Source organism: Lathamus discolor, chromosome 3 (genome assembly GCF_037157495.1).
Source record: "Lathamus discolor isolate bLatDis1 chromosome 3, bLatDis1.hap1, whole genome shotgun sequence".
Classification (NCBI taxonomy): domain Eukaryota; kingdom Metazoa; phylum Chordata; class Aves; order Psittaciformes; family Psittacidae; genus Lathamus; species Lathamus discolor.
In genome coordinates this window covers 71,043,598-71,059,781 of record NC_088886.1, presented here as the reverse complement: position 1 = coordinate 71,059,781, position 16,184 = coordinate 71,043,598, and the positions used below count along the sequence as shown (strand labels likewise).

The 16,184-nt window shown below is 42.2% G+C and overlaps 1 protein-coding gene across 12 annotated transcripts in view; it reads left to right on the top strand.

Moving 5' to 3' along the window:
• ZNF804A (zinc finger protein 804A) overlaps positions 1-16,184 on the top strand; it is a 261,110-nt gene that overhangs the window by 65,540 nt on the left and 179,386 nt on the right. For 2 of the 12 annotated variants that reach the window (XM_065669716.1, XM_065669712.1), the window contains exon 1: positions 3,877-3,991. The exons of 7 other annotated variants lie outside the window; for them this stretch is intronic. In XM_065669716.1, the coding sequence (XP_065525788.1) occupies positions 3,914-3,991 (78 nt within the window). In that variant the 5' untranslated portion in view covers positions 3,877-3,913. Of the gene's footprint in view, positions 1-3,876; positions 3,992-4,662; positions 4,924-16,184 lie in introns of those variants that run through there. 3 more of the 12 variants (XM_065669719.1, XM_065669711.1, XM_065669715.1) reach the window with 3 other exon arrangements.

The following is a 16,184-nucleotide window of genomic DNA, read 5'->3' as shown; positions in this document are numbered from 1 at the left end:
GAGAGTGTTTAACATAGTGTGTATTGTGTTTTCAGTGTTTGAAATAGGCAATAGTTGCTTTTGCAGAGGGTTCTTTCACCTTGGCTGCATCAGCAGGTGCTTTCTTGCCATTGTAAAAGTCTCCGATTTAATGCTCTTGTGGTACATCAGTTACTTGTTGATGTCAGCTGATATTCAGAGTGTTATTTGCAAATTTCATTTTCTTTTTTTTTTTTTTTTTTTGTTAGGGAAGGTAAAAAAAAAAAAGGAGCACACATGAGCTGCTGGGGAAATTCTGCAGCAGAGACATTAAGAAAGGAAGACAGAAAGAACAGAGTATTTGATTCAATAACAGAAAGGGTTTTTTTCTCAATAGTACCCTAAAGTAGACAGTGGTAGTACTGTAAATTTGGAAGAGAAGGGATGGAAAGGCGTTTGCACCTTATACCTACAGGAATTTGTACAGAGCTAGATATAGATGATATGTGGATATCTGAAAAGAGGGAGGAGGCAATTCTTGCCAGATGGCTTCTTCCGGGAGCTGATGTGCAAAACCAGGGTGCTTTGGAAGGCTGAAAGAGCAAAGAAAAAAAAATATAGTGTTTTATAAATCTTTGATGCTACTTTTGGTATCAAACAGAAATACTAGTTTGTCTTTGCAGTTCTCTTCCTGTGACTTTGGAGGACTTCAGGGTACAGCCCACAATTTGACTGCCTACCATGGGGCTTTAAGTCACTATTGCCTCTCCCCAGCTTTTGTGGTACCAGTGTTCCACTTGGCTCATATGCTGAAATAGGGAACCCACTCGGATACTCTTCACGTACGGTGAAGGATGTGCTGAGGAACTAGGCTACCAGAGTGTCCCAGTTTCCTTTTCTCTAGCTGCACCACCCACATAGCTGATGAATGAATGCAGTTGTAATATAGTGTTATAATGTGTATTATACCATAATGGGCTTAAAATGGTACAGGATACTCTCTTTTTCCTTCCACATAATGCAAGGATGACAAACATCTGAAACAGGGGAAAACACCTAAGGCTAAGTGAAAAGCAAAGTGGGGTGGGGGGGTGTGGAGGTGAGGGAGAGAGCAATAAAAGGAGACTGAAAATGCAGGAAATGGTAAAAAGCTGTGTCTCACAGCAGATTACTTACAGGGAGATATTCTAAGGATAAACTGAATTTCACTGAATTCAATAGGAAATGTTATGGGAGTGGCATTGAGTTTCTTGTGATTTACAACACAGATATTTCTGTCACTGATGAGTACGTTTCAGTAGTGAGCAAATAATTTCTTGGGGTACATGCACTTGGTAACACATACTCTGTGCCATGCTTTAATGACTGTTAACCAAAAGGTCACTGTTTATACTTTGGAATATTTTTTCTGGATTATACCAGGACAATTTCTTGAATTATAAATATTATTAGGTATTACAATGCAAAATTCTGAGTATTGTCACAGGCAGAAAAGCAGTATAATGTATGAGAATTAGTGTAATTTGTTCACTGGTTTCTAGTTCCCAAGTTTTCCAGAAAGTCTTTCAGATCCGTAGACTGTTGCTTGAGTTGGTATCTGCAGTTTTATACAGGAACAGCTCCTTGAAGATTTTTCTAAATAGTAAGTATCAGGGAGAATAAGAGAATGAGTAAATCAGTAGCACTGCTTATTATTTTATGCCAGAGATGTGAATAAATAGCAGTATGCACAGCTCAAACCCCAGATACTTGCACAGGGGAACAAGACAGAGACAGAAATGGGTAAGACTGGTGGTATGTAAGAGCCATGGGGTGAGGGACTGATGGAATTAGCAGTTTATTAAGATTTAAACCAAAACAAAACAAGATTTGAGAAGGAAGCAGCATCTTGAACCTGTGTGATCACAATAGAAAGACAGAATGAGGCAGGAAAAGTACAGTGAAGGATTAAAGACAGACATACAAGAAAAAGTGGAGATGGCAAAGAATCAGAGAAGCAGCCAAAAAGTAATAAAAGAGGTCAACCAGAATAAGTAAGAGGAGAAAAATGTGTATTTTTCTTATTAGGTGCTATTTAGTACAACTTGTCATTCCTTTATAGAGTGCTTTGGCAGAATCAAGTGGTCTTTAGTCATGGCCTTTTTTACCCTCTGTTAATAGAGGACAACAACTTTAATTAGCAGAAGCTATACCAACTCCTAAAACCATTTTTGGCACTCTCATTTGTTAGAAAGCACGTTTATTCTTTCAAACTTGAGCTACGGAAGTGGATTATTTCTCTGTTGCTACAACAAGGTGTTTCCCAAGTCCTTGGACTCCCACGGGAGCATGCCAGGCCAGAGAGCAGCCATACAGCATAAAAGGGCCTACCTATTGCTGCAGCAGGTGTAATGAAACGTGCCAGCAATGTGTAATTAAGTGGTCAGTGCATGAATTTCAGAGGAAAATGATCCAATTCTTTGAAATTGTGGATGTATGGAGCAGATGGCCTGTGAAGATTTTCACTCCCAGGCAGAAGGGTCCTCACATACCAGTAACATATTTGTAAGATGGAAAAAGATGTTCTAGTCTGAGTTGGAATACATTTATTACCAGAAAAGAGCTGCACAGTTTCATTTCTTGCATAACATTACGTCTTTTCATTACTCTGCCCTATCTGAATTTCTGACGTTTTTGAAAGAGATCCAGTCTGAAACGGGAACTGGGCCTTAAGTATGCTGTGGTGTTAAATCTGTGCAATATTTATAATATTGACTTCATTTGTACACTGTAATAAACTTCCTGGTTATTTTCAGATGCACACGTCCATCTGTAAATGCTGAAAAATAGTGTTACTATGTGTGTTCACCTTTTCACCCTCTTTTTTTTTTTTTTCTGTAACGAGAAGCAGCAAATTCCCATCTCTCACCTGTGTCTCAGCTGTCAAAACTTTTCACTTCTTCCATTTCCATGATTCCTTTGGAAGTGCTGAAAATGCTAAAGAATGAGTGACAGCTGTTGAAATTTACTATTCACTTTCTACCAAGGGAAGTAGAAATAGAAGATGCGTATCAGAGGAAGGCACTTCTCATGAATTGGGGCTGCCTTCCTCAAGGGTAAAAATGCAAAGACAGGAATTTATTTCTTCTAGGGAAGTGTTTTCCTTCCCTCCTCCTTCCCCCTCCCCCCCCCCCCATTTTCTGGAAGTGGTTTCTTTATTGTGGAGGACAAGGTGTTTGGGTGGTGGTATCCGTACATGCTGACTAAGAGACATTTTCAGCTGTTACATCATGATTCTGGCCTCTTTTGGCACTGGAATTTCTCCCCATAAATCTTGATTTTTAGCAATCGAGAATAAAGGTAAAGCAGGCTGGAAGATGGGCCAGCAAAGTGTGTTTCAAGTCTTATGTGATAAAGCTGAAAATCGTAGATCTCCCGGTGTGTGTGGGGGAAGGGACTTGAGCATCTCTATTAAACACGTTTTTGACAAATTCAGGTTCTGGCAGCAAGTTCTGGTTTGCATGCTGCAAAGAGAAAGGAACACTTACGATGGGGAAGGGGCACGGTGTGTATTACAGTTGCCTTATGCTGATGTATCTAATGGTTTTCATCCCCCACTTTTCGCTGGGCTTCATAAAACGGAGAGACTACATTTCACATTAAGGCTGAGGGCGAGGACCGCAGCGCAGCGCCGGAGCTCGCAGCAAACAGCGGTGGTTTCCGTTTTCCCCGCTGCCGCCGAGGCCCTGCGAAGCCAGGGAAGCCGTGATTAACAGTGGGAGCCGGTCGGTGCCTGCTGGGTGCTCGGCTCCTCGCTCGGTCGGTGGGTAAGCGGCGGCAGGCACCTGGAGGGATGCAGAAGCAGGTTTTCTCAGTGACTCCCCTCCCCTCCTCACCCCAAAACCGCCGCGACCCAGAAGTTTTGCCAGCACGCTCCCGATTTTCAAGACAGCCGGGAGGGACGGATGCAGCGGGGATGGGCGGCGGCGGGATGCAGAGATGCTGTACCGGCGGCAGCGCAGCGAAGAGCGGTACGGAGCTCGCCCTTGACGGGGTGAGGAATGACCCGTTTCGCCTAGTTACGGGCCAAAACAGCCGAACGCGGCAGGCAGGGACGGCGGCAACAATCCGGGTCCTGCTGCAGAGCCGGGCCCGGGAGCGGGGCGGTGGGGCGGGGGAGGCTACTCCGCCGTGGGAAGGTTAAGGCTCCCGCTGGGTTAGGCGTTAAAAGAAACATATATATATATATAAAATAAAATAGGGTGCGGTGGCGGGGCTCGGAGGCTACGCGAGGGAGGAGGTGGGGAGGGAGCTTTGGGCTGCGGGCGGTGTAGCCCCAGGCTCTCTCGCAGCAACCACAAACCCCTGAGGGTCCGCACTCCTGCGCCCTCCGTGGGAAGACGGACCCCGGACACCCCCCACCATGCGGGGCTGCAGCCCCTGTCGGGGTGACCGGTCTGCCCCCCGCCCAGTGGTCGTCCCTCCGCCTTTCCCTGCCGGCTGCCCTGCCGCGGCGGGGGCAGCGGAGGCTCTGGGATGGCGGTGAAGGCGGCGTGTGACAGATGTCCTCCTCTGACAGCTCTCGGTATCAGCCCAGTGGCTCCCTGCCATTGGCTCGGTGCAGCCGACCGGCAAGGAAGCTTGCTATAACAGCGCTGTGCCCGGCAGAGGCGGCAGCTCAGACGGCTCCACCGCGCCCGCCCTGCTCCTCCCCCGGCAGCCCGCTCGTCGCCGGAGGGGCCGCACACACCTCCTCTCACACTGCCACATGCCGCCGGCGCCGGCCCTCCCCGCCCCGCCGAGCCGAGCTGAGGGAGGCAGGCCTGAGCAACCCGCGGGCGGTGGGGAGGTGGCCCCAGCCCCATTCCCGGCCCCATGGAGTGCTACTACATTGTCATCAGCTCCGCGCATCTCAGCAACGGGCACTTTCGCAACATCAAGGGAGTTTTCCGAGGCCCCCTTAGCAAGAACGGAAACAAAACTCTGGTAATGGCTTCTCTTGATTCATTCCCTCCTCTCCTTTCCCTCTTTTTCCCAGCCGCGTCTCCGCTGAAAGCCTCCGCTGCGGGTGCGTGGCAGGCATTGCGGGCAGCCGCCGGCGCCTCTCCCGCCGCGGAGATGCGGTGCCCTCGGCTCCCGCCGGCCGGCCTCCCTGTGCCGCGGTCCGGGACGTGCTTGCGCATTCTTCGCAAGCTGGCTGGTCGTGGCGAGGCTGCGATGGGAAAGCCCGGAGCGACGAGGCCGGCAGAAGCGGGAGCCCCTCGGGGGTGGTGGTGGTGCTGTCCCAGGGTCACCTCCGGGGTCGAGGACAGCTTGGAGAAGTGCGGAAAGGCACCGCAACTTGGTTAATTGGGGTCTGAGCTGTTTCGGTAGGGGTATTCAGTTGGAGGATAGCGTCGGCAGCAGTATACGTTTGTACATACCTTTGTGTTTGTTGGCTGCCAAGTTTTTTAAAAGCAGAGCTCTGGGTTTGGAGGTAATTGACGGGTTTAGGCGATGTGGTTAAGTACTCTGCATAGGATATCAAAACTGTTCATCTATATCTATATCTATCTATCTATCTATCTATCTATCTATCTATCTATCTATCTATCTATCTATATACACACCCCATACTTTCATCTACATCTGCTGGGTTTCCTATGAATTTTTGCTGACTTGTTTGGACTTGCTTCTCTGCTATTACTGAACTTGAATGGAAGAGTTAGGATGAAGTAGTATTGGCGATACATGTGCTTTCTTGGCTGATCAGATAGAGCGGATGTAGGGTGACAACAGGCTAGGCAAGCTGCATCTCCCGACACCCCAGTCACGACAGAGCAAAGCGTGGACAGATGTATGGACAGGAGACCTGAAAGAGGGGTTTTAGCCACCTTGTTTATCACTCCCTCTCCCACCACTGTCTTATTACAAAATCCCCTTTGGAGGAGAGGGAGCAGAATTTATGCATCACATTCTTGTTCCCTCAGATGCACGACCTATATTGATGGGGAATTTACCAAAGTACTTAACATTTGCTAGAGCTGGCAACCTTGCTGTTTGTCCTTAAATAAAGAGATTAAAGCAAGTCTGAGCCAAGTCATAAAAATAGTAACTACAAGAGAATCTGAGTGTTGTGGTTCAAACTGAGCCACACAGCTTGTCCACTCACTCCCCTGCCTTTTTCTCCCTCTTTCTTTCCTCCCCCCCCCCCCCCCCCCCCCAGCTCCCAGAGGGATGGGGAGGAGAATCAAGAAAATGTAACTCCCATGGGTTAAGATAAGAACAGCCCAGTAACTAAGGTATAATACAAATCACTACTGCTACCACCAATGATAATAATAATAAGAGAAAATAACAAGAGAAGAGAATACAATACCACTGCCGAACAAGCTCGACCCCCCCCAAGGAAAGCCCATGCGCTTCCAGGTAACTCCCAGTTTCCTCCCTGGGCATGGCGTGCTGTGGTATGGAATACCTCTTTGGCTAGGTTGGGTCAGGTGTCCTGTCTCTGCTTCCTCCCAGCCTCCCCTCCTCCCTGGCAGAGCATGAAGCTCACAAAGTCCTTAGTCAGGGAAAACATTACTTAGCAGCAACTAAAAACATCGGTGTTATCAGCTCTGTTCCCAGGCTGAAAGTCAAACACAGCGCTGCACCAGCTACTAAGAAGGAGAAAAACTGACTGCTGCTGCTAAACCCAGGACACTGAGGCAGATTTATTTTTTTTTTATCTCTTTCAAATGTAAAGTTCCTGCTTTCACTTTGTAAATCTTACCACAGTTTTATTTGATGTGGATTCTACATATTTTTCTGTTAGGAAGAGTGTTCTTGGAATCTTAAACAAGTATTTGTAGTAGCCATGAGATGGCAATATGCATGTGATATTTCACTGTTACAGTAGCAAACCGAAGAACTATCATAGCAATATTTTGTACACTTCAAATAATTGCACTATACATCAGCTCACTTCTGCTGAACAATTTCAGTAAAGATACATTTGGCAGGCCTGAGGATACTCTGATGCAACTTTTGGACTGCGTACTATCTTGCAATTCATAATTGATTCTTCTTCAATAGCATTTTACTTTAGCTTTTTTAAATTTTTTCCTCTTGGAAAAAAACAAAAAAACCAAACAAAAAAAAAAAAAAAAAAAAGCAGCTCTCTATTCTCAATATTCCTGACTGTTTTATTTACTGGTTAAAACATTAGTGGCCAAAATGTGTTTGGGAAATATTGGTGTTAACTTAAAATTCAAATGGATGTATGGTGTAGGCTTTGAAATGCTCTTACTCTGAAAATCAGCTTAACTCAACCCTGCTCCTCTGTGGGATAAAAGCTAGTGCTGGTTGTGGATTTGCTATGAGAAGCCTTTAAAGTCTTTTGCTGAGGGCAGTGAGCAGTGTTAACTCTCAAAGTTTTTGCTGGGTTAAAAAGGAAGATTTTTTGTTGTTGACTCTGCACACAGCAGAGTGAAATCCTTCCCTGTGAAATAAACAGGATAGATGCAGACATCAAGAGTTTAATTCATGTTTGAGTGGGATTTTTTTATTTGTTTTTTAATTTAAAGGAGGTGAACGTACCATTAACTTGCGATACAGGGTGATGGGTTAGTTCTGACTAATGATTCTGAGGCACAAAAAGGCCAGCTTCCATTGGAAAATCAAATGTTACATCATGTCAGAGGACTGGTCACTTTCACTGTAAACAGGCTTTTAGACCTGAAAAGATTAAAACCTTTGTTAATACAAAGTAGACTATGACTTAAGATATTCTGAAGAGAATGCAGCCTTTTAATGTGCTCTTGGCTTGTTCCATCCTAGAATAAGACTAGGAAAAGCAGTAATTTGTAAACCTAAAAACCAGGAATATTTTGGAGCTGTTCTGACTTGTATATATCTTCCTATTTTGCTGTAAATGTTTCAGTCTGTCTGCATTTGTACTCCAAGCTTTCTAAAATCTCTGCTTCCACCTAAACTGAGAAGAACCTGAAAACAGCCTCTGCTTGTACTGTGTGGAATTGCTTTTGTGCAGAACTTATACTTTTGTTAAGCTTTGCTTCTCTTAAAGAGTTGTGCCACCATGCTCTATCTAGACAGATGACTGTAGACACTACAGTAGACTTTCACAGCAAACAGGAAAGTGCTGGTCCTGGTCCAATGATGAACTTATGGTTTCAAGATGATTTCACATAGCCTATCTTCGAACCCAGAACCCGGCTTGTTTAGGTTTCAGGGGAGGAAGGTCCTTAGAGGTTTTGGCTGCTGTCTCACTCAGGGGTAGCACAGTATTCACTCATCTTTTTTGCCCTGCTTCTCAACAGAGGTCAGAGAGAAACACTTTTCTCTGAATGTTTGTCCCTGCTGGTAATCCTTACGTGTTCATCCTCAGCCAGTGTCCTGGTTCACACAGCATTAGTCATTGAAAGCTTTATGAAGTTTCAGAGAAATGGTGCAAAAAATGAAGGAACGTGTATCTACATGCAGTTCTGGGCATCTGATGGCACAGCTTTGCACAGTGCACAGTACGTTCACTTCCCCAGGCTCACCACATAGCTGTTCAGTGTGGATGTCGTTACACAATTGTAACCTGCTGCTTCTTACCTGACTTATGAGCTGGTGGGAAGCAGGCTCAGCTCATGTGGAAGAATGACATGCAAACTCCTTCAGAAAATGCAGTGGTTTGGTTAAAAGAAGTTGATGGTATTTTGGCTGTTGGATAAAGCTTTGTTCTCTCCCACTAGCATTTCTTCTGTCTGGATAGCTTTCAAATATATGTGATGTCAAAAAAAAAAAAAAAAGGCTACTCTACTGCTGGAGTGCTCTGTGTCAGCTCTTTGAAAGGGACTTTCTGTTGGTGGAGAACTCTCCAAGTGAACCAACTTGCTGTCTGGTCTTTGCTTGGCGATGTTTTATGAATACGAAACTCAAAACTTGACACGCGGGTCCGTAATGCACAATGATGTTGCAAATTTCTGATGCTCTTTCTGCATTTTTCTGTAGTATTGTTTATACCTGGGTGTTTTAATGAACTAATATAGGCCTAGTGGCTTGGCCATTTCTTGTCAGTGTTCATACTTGATGACGTGAAGCCTTTCCTGAGACTGTTCTTTTTAGCTGTAGCAGTTTATAGAAATCTGTTTACTAAAAACTCTCTTTTCCATGGTTCTCCTGAAGTTTTTGTGCAGTTACTATGTTATTTTTTTATGCCTTATGTTATTAATGTCAAATTACACCAGTCTTTCTCTGTAATTCATCTTCTTTGTTGTGGCTGCTGTCTGGCAGTTTATGATCTCAAAAAGTGTTGAAACATGTATGAAAAAATAGCTCTCTGGAGGGTGAAATCAGTTGTTTGGAGTCACAATGACAGGGGATTTGCTAAATCCTGAAAATTTATTTCAGAATATAAACCAAAACTTTTTAAGGCATCATCCTAGTTATGTGTGCGATTTCTGGTTGCTCAGCAAGAGAACTGACTGCTTGGTCTTCTGAGTAGCTGGTACATGGGTGGTGACTGGGTATCTGCTATTTCACCCAAAGGTATCCCACTTGTGTAAATGGCTCTGTATCGGTTTCCATTGCAATTTACAGTGGTGGAGAACTGGCCCTGTAGGGCTCATTCACTTCTATTGATTGGAACGCTACATTTTCTCTATTGGTGACCAGAATGAGTAAGATCCTATTACTTGCCCAAGGAGGTCAGTGGAAAGTTAGGCCTTTGTACACTATAAATTGCTACTGTAATTCTAAGTGTTGTTTTGATACAGATAGAAAGTAGGTAACATAAAAATTTCCTGGTAAGGAGTTAGTTAAAGGACTGTAGTTTCAAATGTACCAAACAAAAACTGCTTTCAATTTTTATTTATGCATGTGTGTGTGCATATACATGTTTATAAATACTTACAACTTCTTTTAGAAGTCCTAGAGCTTAGTTCTGCTTTTATAAAACTCCATGGAGTTCAGATACTGGTGCACTAGTATCTGCTGAAAATGTCATCTGTTGTTCAGGGTGACTCTGTCTAGTTCTTTTACGTTTTGAAGAATATTTTTGTGTTTCCAGATTAACTATAGAAAATATGTTGTAGTGGGCATAAACATCTGTTTTATGGGAACCTCTATCACAAACATCCATACCTTGCTACAGTAAGAAAGCAGTAAACTACCTGAAAAAACTGTCTTCCTGATGAATAATATTGAAGCTGCCATACTTCTGCATGATAAAGTGGAAATGTCTGCTGATTTCCAGCCATGTAATACATATGTAAAATAAACTGTATTTATCGTAGGTTTATTTTAAATACAGGTAAAAGCAGGTCCCACAATTCCATTTGCCTTATCATATATTGCCAGTAGCTGAGGGTAATTTTTAAGTTATATCTTATACAAGCCAAATTTAATAAAACCATTGCAGTGCATTGTTTTTCATCTTTAGCATTGCAGAATTTTTAGGGTAGAGTTGTTAGGCTCAAGTTATATTGGTTAAGGGAGAAAAATCACCTGTTACTGTTATCAGTGTTTTGTCCCCCATGTATCTGCTGATGTCTTTGGCATTTCAGCGTGCTCGTGACCTGAGTTTGGAACTTGAAAATATTCACATCCTTTCTGTAAGAGAAGCCAAACAGCTCTGACTCATTAAAATATTAAAATGACAAAACAAATTCTACCTAATTTATTTTGAATAGTTAATCAGTGTCATTTCAATCACGATTGAAAACCAATCACTCAGAAGACGACAGAATAATTTAGTAAAACGGAAATAGCAATAAAATCATGCCTGTATTCGACTTTTAGGGTTTGTTTGTGTCAACTCCGCACCTTTTTATTTATTTATTTATTTATTATAAGGCTATTGGTAGTCATACTGATTCAAAGCATCATTAACAGGGTCATTGAAATGGGCTGAGCAAGCAGGAGGCTATGATCGTTTAAAGGGCATTTATAAAGCAGCTCTAAGAAGTTGCAGGTCTGGTACACTGGGATGCAGTGCTCCCATGTCCATCAGGCTCCGGGTAAATGCATCATCTGATCCAAAAAATAGTAGTAGCCAGAGTCCCATGTGCAGCAGCTTTAGAGTGGGGTAGCTTCTGATTTGGAGCTACTGATTTGGAGCTACTGCTGAGGCAGACTTTTGTACTGTAAAAGCTTATTACATGCATGGTAAGCTTCAAACACACTGGTATTCTTAATAGTAATTAGACTATTACTATGGTTAAATTAGTACACTTGTTTAGTTTTTTCAGATCAAGAGTAAATCTGAGGAGATTTACTTTGCCTTGAATATTTTCAGATGCATATATCCATAGCAATCTCTTGGCTCAGAGATACAATATTAATTTCAACATGTTGCACAAACTGGAAAACACTGTTGCTAACATGTTGTTTTAACATGTTGCTAACCCAAACACCAGCAAGCTGGCTTCTGTATTTTCAAAAACACACATATTTTTGGATTCATTAAAGTTACTAACCCTCTAGGTGCAGGTTGCGGGAAAGTCTCATCTTTCCTACAAGCCATGGATTTTCTGACCTACCCACCACAAGGGATTCACTGCTGAAAAAGGAGTTAATTGTGAGGAGCACATCATAGAATCATTGAAAGAGCATTAAGCAGAAGCCTTTTAGTTCAGCATGTTGGATTTTTCAAGTACCATGACAAGACCTTGACTAAATAGCTGAAAGATCTTGGATGCCACTAACTGGTGACAAAATATTTTTGGTTTTGAATAGCATTTAGGCATGCCAATGGGAGAAATTAATACCTGAAAAAAAATCAAAGCTATTCAGTAGATTGCATCTTGAAATGTAGGGGTGGACTAAGATAATCCCACAAAATCAATCCAGAGCATTTTCTATTATTAAATATCTTAATACATAACAATGATGGTGGCCTTATTTACAGCATAGATTCTTTAACACTGCCTGGTGGTGGTGCAAAGTGAGTTGATTTTTTTGTTTGCTCTCTTGTGATTCAAATGTAAACACAGGAGAGGGAGGGAGCTTTCCTAATTTACTGTATCTATCTGGCCAATCCCTTTGAAATAAATAGTAGTCAAATCCTTTTATTTTTCCATGCCTTTTTGGAGTGAGAACAAATGCTTTTCCTCCAGCATTCTTGAGAAGCTGTTATATGATAAGCTGTGACTTAATGTTGCTTAAAACCCCCCAAAGTAAACAAACCAACATTTGCTCACAACAAGGCACAATATTTGTCGTGTTTAACCTTGTTTCTTCAATAGAGATAAGAAAGGTATGAGGAAACTGGAATTTTAAACTCATAGTGTAATTAATTTATTTTGCTAAAATATGTTTACAATTCCCTTCTTTCTGAACCATCTGAATTGTGTGTGAACATCAGTTTCTGTGGAACCCTATTTTTTTAATTAGTTCCAATTGTAAATTTCTAAATATTTTCAATATGGAATTTTAGATGGTGGTAGTTATCCAGATAAAGGAAATGCAGATTCTTCCCCCCCTCCAAGCTGTGAGAGCAAATCCTCAAATAAGGCCTGGAGAGTAATCTCTGGATCTCCTGCCTGGCTGTCGAGGTTTAAACCCAACCACAAACCTCATCCACTCACTCCTCCCCTTCTTGCCCTCCCCCTGCTTCTGGAGGGACAGAGAGGGGGATCAAAAAGAATGCAACTCCCACGGGTTGAGATAAGAACAGTTTAGTAACTAAGGTATAACACAAATCACTACCGCTACCACCAATAATAATAGTGCTAAAAGAAATAACAAGAGGAAAGAATATAACACCTCAATACCAGCCGACCAATAACTCGCCCCACTCCCCCCAGCCAAGCACTGACCCATACCTCCTCCAACCCTGCAGTCCCCAACCCTTCCGGGTAACTCTCCGTTACGTCCTGGGCATGATGTGTCGTGGTATGGAATGCCTCTTTGGTTAGTTTGGGTCAGGTGTCCTGTCTCTGCTTCCTCCCAGCCTCCCCTCCTCCCTGGCAGAGCATGAGGCTCAGAAAGTCCTTGGCCAGACCAAACATTCGAGCAGCAACTGAAAACATCGGCGTTATCAGCACTGTTCCCAGGCCAAAAGATCAAAACACAGCACTGTACTAGCTCCTAAGGAGAAAAATGACTGCTGCTGCTGAACCCAGGACACTGGCATTGCTTTCCTCACTGCAAATGATAAAGAACAGGCTTTAAATTGAAAATTCTTGAAATGTCTTGGAAAATGTTTAGATTTGGTTTGAGGAACTGAGAGAGATTTTTCTTTTGTAGTATCTCATCAATATTCTTGGTTGGTAGGAATGATTTCTGATTCAGGCCTTGGTTTGACTGTGCTGATTTGCATTTCTTTAAATGACTTTTTTTGTGTGTGTGAAAATTATATTTTTAGAGACTCTTTTTTGCCAAATAGCAAGTGATCTGGCTACCTCCTTTGGGACCTAGCTCAACTCAAGTAGTCATGCTGCTAGGTGTCTCACAACTAGTGTATAGCTGTATACTTATATTGGCCAGGTCTTGGTCAAGCTGTTTTTGTTAAGCCTTTGTAGTGCAAAGTCTGGTAGAATTTGCCTCTTCACCTTTCAGAAGTAAGTTTCTGGACTAGGCAAGCTGCTTCCTCTCTAAATTATGGATAGCATACACTGATTTGTACATGCTGTGGATGTTTGCATTGTGTATCAGAGACCTGTGAGACTGTAAACAAAACAATAAACAACAACAACAACAAGCTTTTTCTGTGTTTAGGTATCCATAAAGTGTTTGTTTTCTTTTTTTTTTCTCAATAAATGCACTTACATCTTGATTTACATAGCAGAATGTAATTGTTCTTTTAGGGTATCTGTTTAAATACCTACAGGTCTTAAGTATTTAATTTATGCTGAAGGTGTTTCTAACAGGAGGAGACCACAATACCATTACAGAACCATGTATCAGCTACTACTTCATAAAATGGGTTTTGATAAACTATATGGAGTTAATGATGGGGCACTCCTGGGTCTGTATAGGGTTGTGTTACATAATCTGTAAAGAAAAATGCACTTTTTTTTTTTTCCCTCAAACTAATCATTATTGAAATATATAATTGTTTAGGGAAGTTTGCTTAAAGATGTTTAATGGTATAAGATATTTGGTCTTGCTCTATTAGAAACAGTTACCTTTATCACAAGAGAGCACAGTGTGGACAAAGATGTTCACTTAAAGCCTTTAAGGTCCTGTGCTGTTCCCAGCTTGCAGTAGGAAAGAAAGGCATGTAGTCATCCAGTATCAGGTGTGGTTCGATTCTCCTTAACTTTTTGGTTAAGAGCAGCATGTGGGTACCTGTGGCAGTCGGCATGCTGCCTCTCTGCTCCCGGTGGGCAAGGACCAAGTGCGTCTTCGGCCTTTGGAAAAGGCAGGGGGGTTAAAATGTATTTCTGGCTAAAGTAATAAGCTTCGCTGGACCAACAGACTTGAATTAATCAGCAAGGGTAGTTTTTAATCAAAGCATTTATTGCATGTTATTATTTTTCATGTGTTTGGATAACTTTTTATACCCGTAAGTGTTAATACTGAGCAAAACAAAGGAGCTCATAGGAGACACCAAGAATGACTTACCCTTTCCATCAGTGCAAAACCTCTACTCCAGTGTTAATAGCACAGGAAAATGTATATCTAGATGTTAAGCACTCACTTTATTTGGTTTCTGAATTAAAAACAAAGGACAAAGAATTGGTGCAAATAACATTACACCTGAGATCTCAGGCTTCTTATGTATTTGTAGCATAGAAAACTAGACTGTAGTCCCCGGTATTTTTCTTTCTTTTTTTTTTTTTTTAACTATTGTATTTTTGCAAAGTATTCTTTATCGTCAAAGGTGGAGATATATACTTTAGGTTTGCTTAAAAATGAGACTGGAAAGCTAACGTAATTACATAAAGAACTTTACACTCTTTTACATGAGCAGTAGATGTTTGATGTTTATACAAATAAAACTGTGTTGTTGACAGACAATGGTTTTAAAGCAAAATACCTTTTATGCTGCTTATTTATGATACTTTCTTAAGTTAGAGTTGATGCTTTAGAATACGCTGACTTTAGATGTGGAATATACTGCTGAATAGATTTGAATTGTGTTGGTTCTTTGTGCTGAGTTTTCTAGTAGTAATGGTGATTTTTCTGGCAGTTTTAAGCAAAATACTCTTTCACAAGGGAGAAAAGTCAGGATAATATTTGCTTGTCCTTCTGCTGTGCAAATGAACCATTAAATCATCTGACACCTGTTTGTTTGGCAAATAAGCAAATGTGTGTGAGCTAGCTGGTAGAATTAAGGATTAGAAAGAGATTAAAACAGTTTTAAAAGACCAATTCCAAGGGTTGATGGAGTCGGGATTCTAATGGCCTGCTGAGCCAAGAGAAGAGCTTGCTACCAACAGGATGTCACAAATAGTTGAGAGTTTCTTTATGAAACACCTTTGAGTGCTCATGGGTATGGAAGTGTTAGGGCAATGTAATTAGAAAAAGTCTGGTGGAACCTGGTAGCATTGTGTTGGCAACTGCAGGTGTGATAGAGTGTGCCCAGGAGTGGACCTGCTTTATAAATAGTTGAGAAGGAAAGAAGAGTGGAGTTTTCCAGTGTGCTGGTATTTGTAGGGAAAATGCAGGTAGGTATGTGAGGGAAATAAAAATACCCAAGCTGTTTCATAGAGAGAAAAGGAAGAGTTAGAAAATTATAGCAAGCAATTATAGTGACTAATGATGAGAGGGAAATGGAGAAAGACCATGACAAAAGTTTGCCTATCACTGTCATCATAGTTGTGGTGACAGTGGCAGTATCTGCCTTGTTTGTTCAGGTTCTTGCCTTGAGAGACCAGGCAGACCTGGAGTATTTTTGGTCATCCAGACTCCTTTTGAAAGTACGTGGTGGGAGGCACCAAGCTCAAGCTGAGATGGAAAATTCTAATCAGGGAGAAAGAAAGGTTAAGGAAAAAACTGAGGGTGGTCAGGCACTGGGAGAGGTTGCCAGAGAGACTGTGGGATCTCCATCCTTGGAGACGTTCAAATCTTAACTGAACAATCTACTTGGCTTTGCTTTTAATCAGTGTGTAGGACTAAATGTCACTTTCATCCTCACTCAGTGTTATGGTTCTGTGATTTATCTATAGGAGAGCAGCTTTTAATTTAATCTTCTGTAATGATGTCCCTTGGGGAGTGAGGCAGGTCACTGTCATGACCTTGTGGGACCACTGGATGCCTGTGGCTCACCTTGCCCCAAATGATGACTAGCTGGCAGGAGTGGTGTCTCAACAGACTTTCTCTGGGGATCTCCT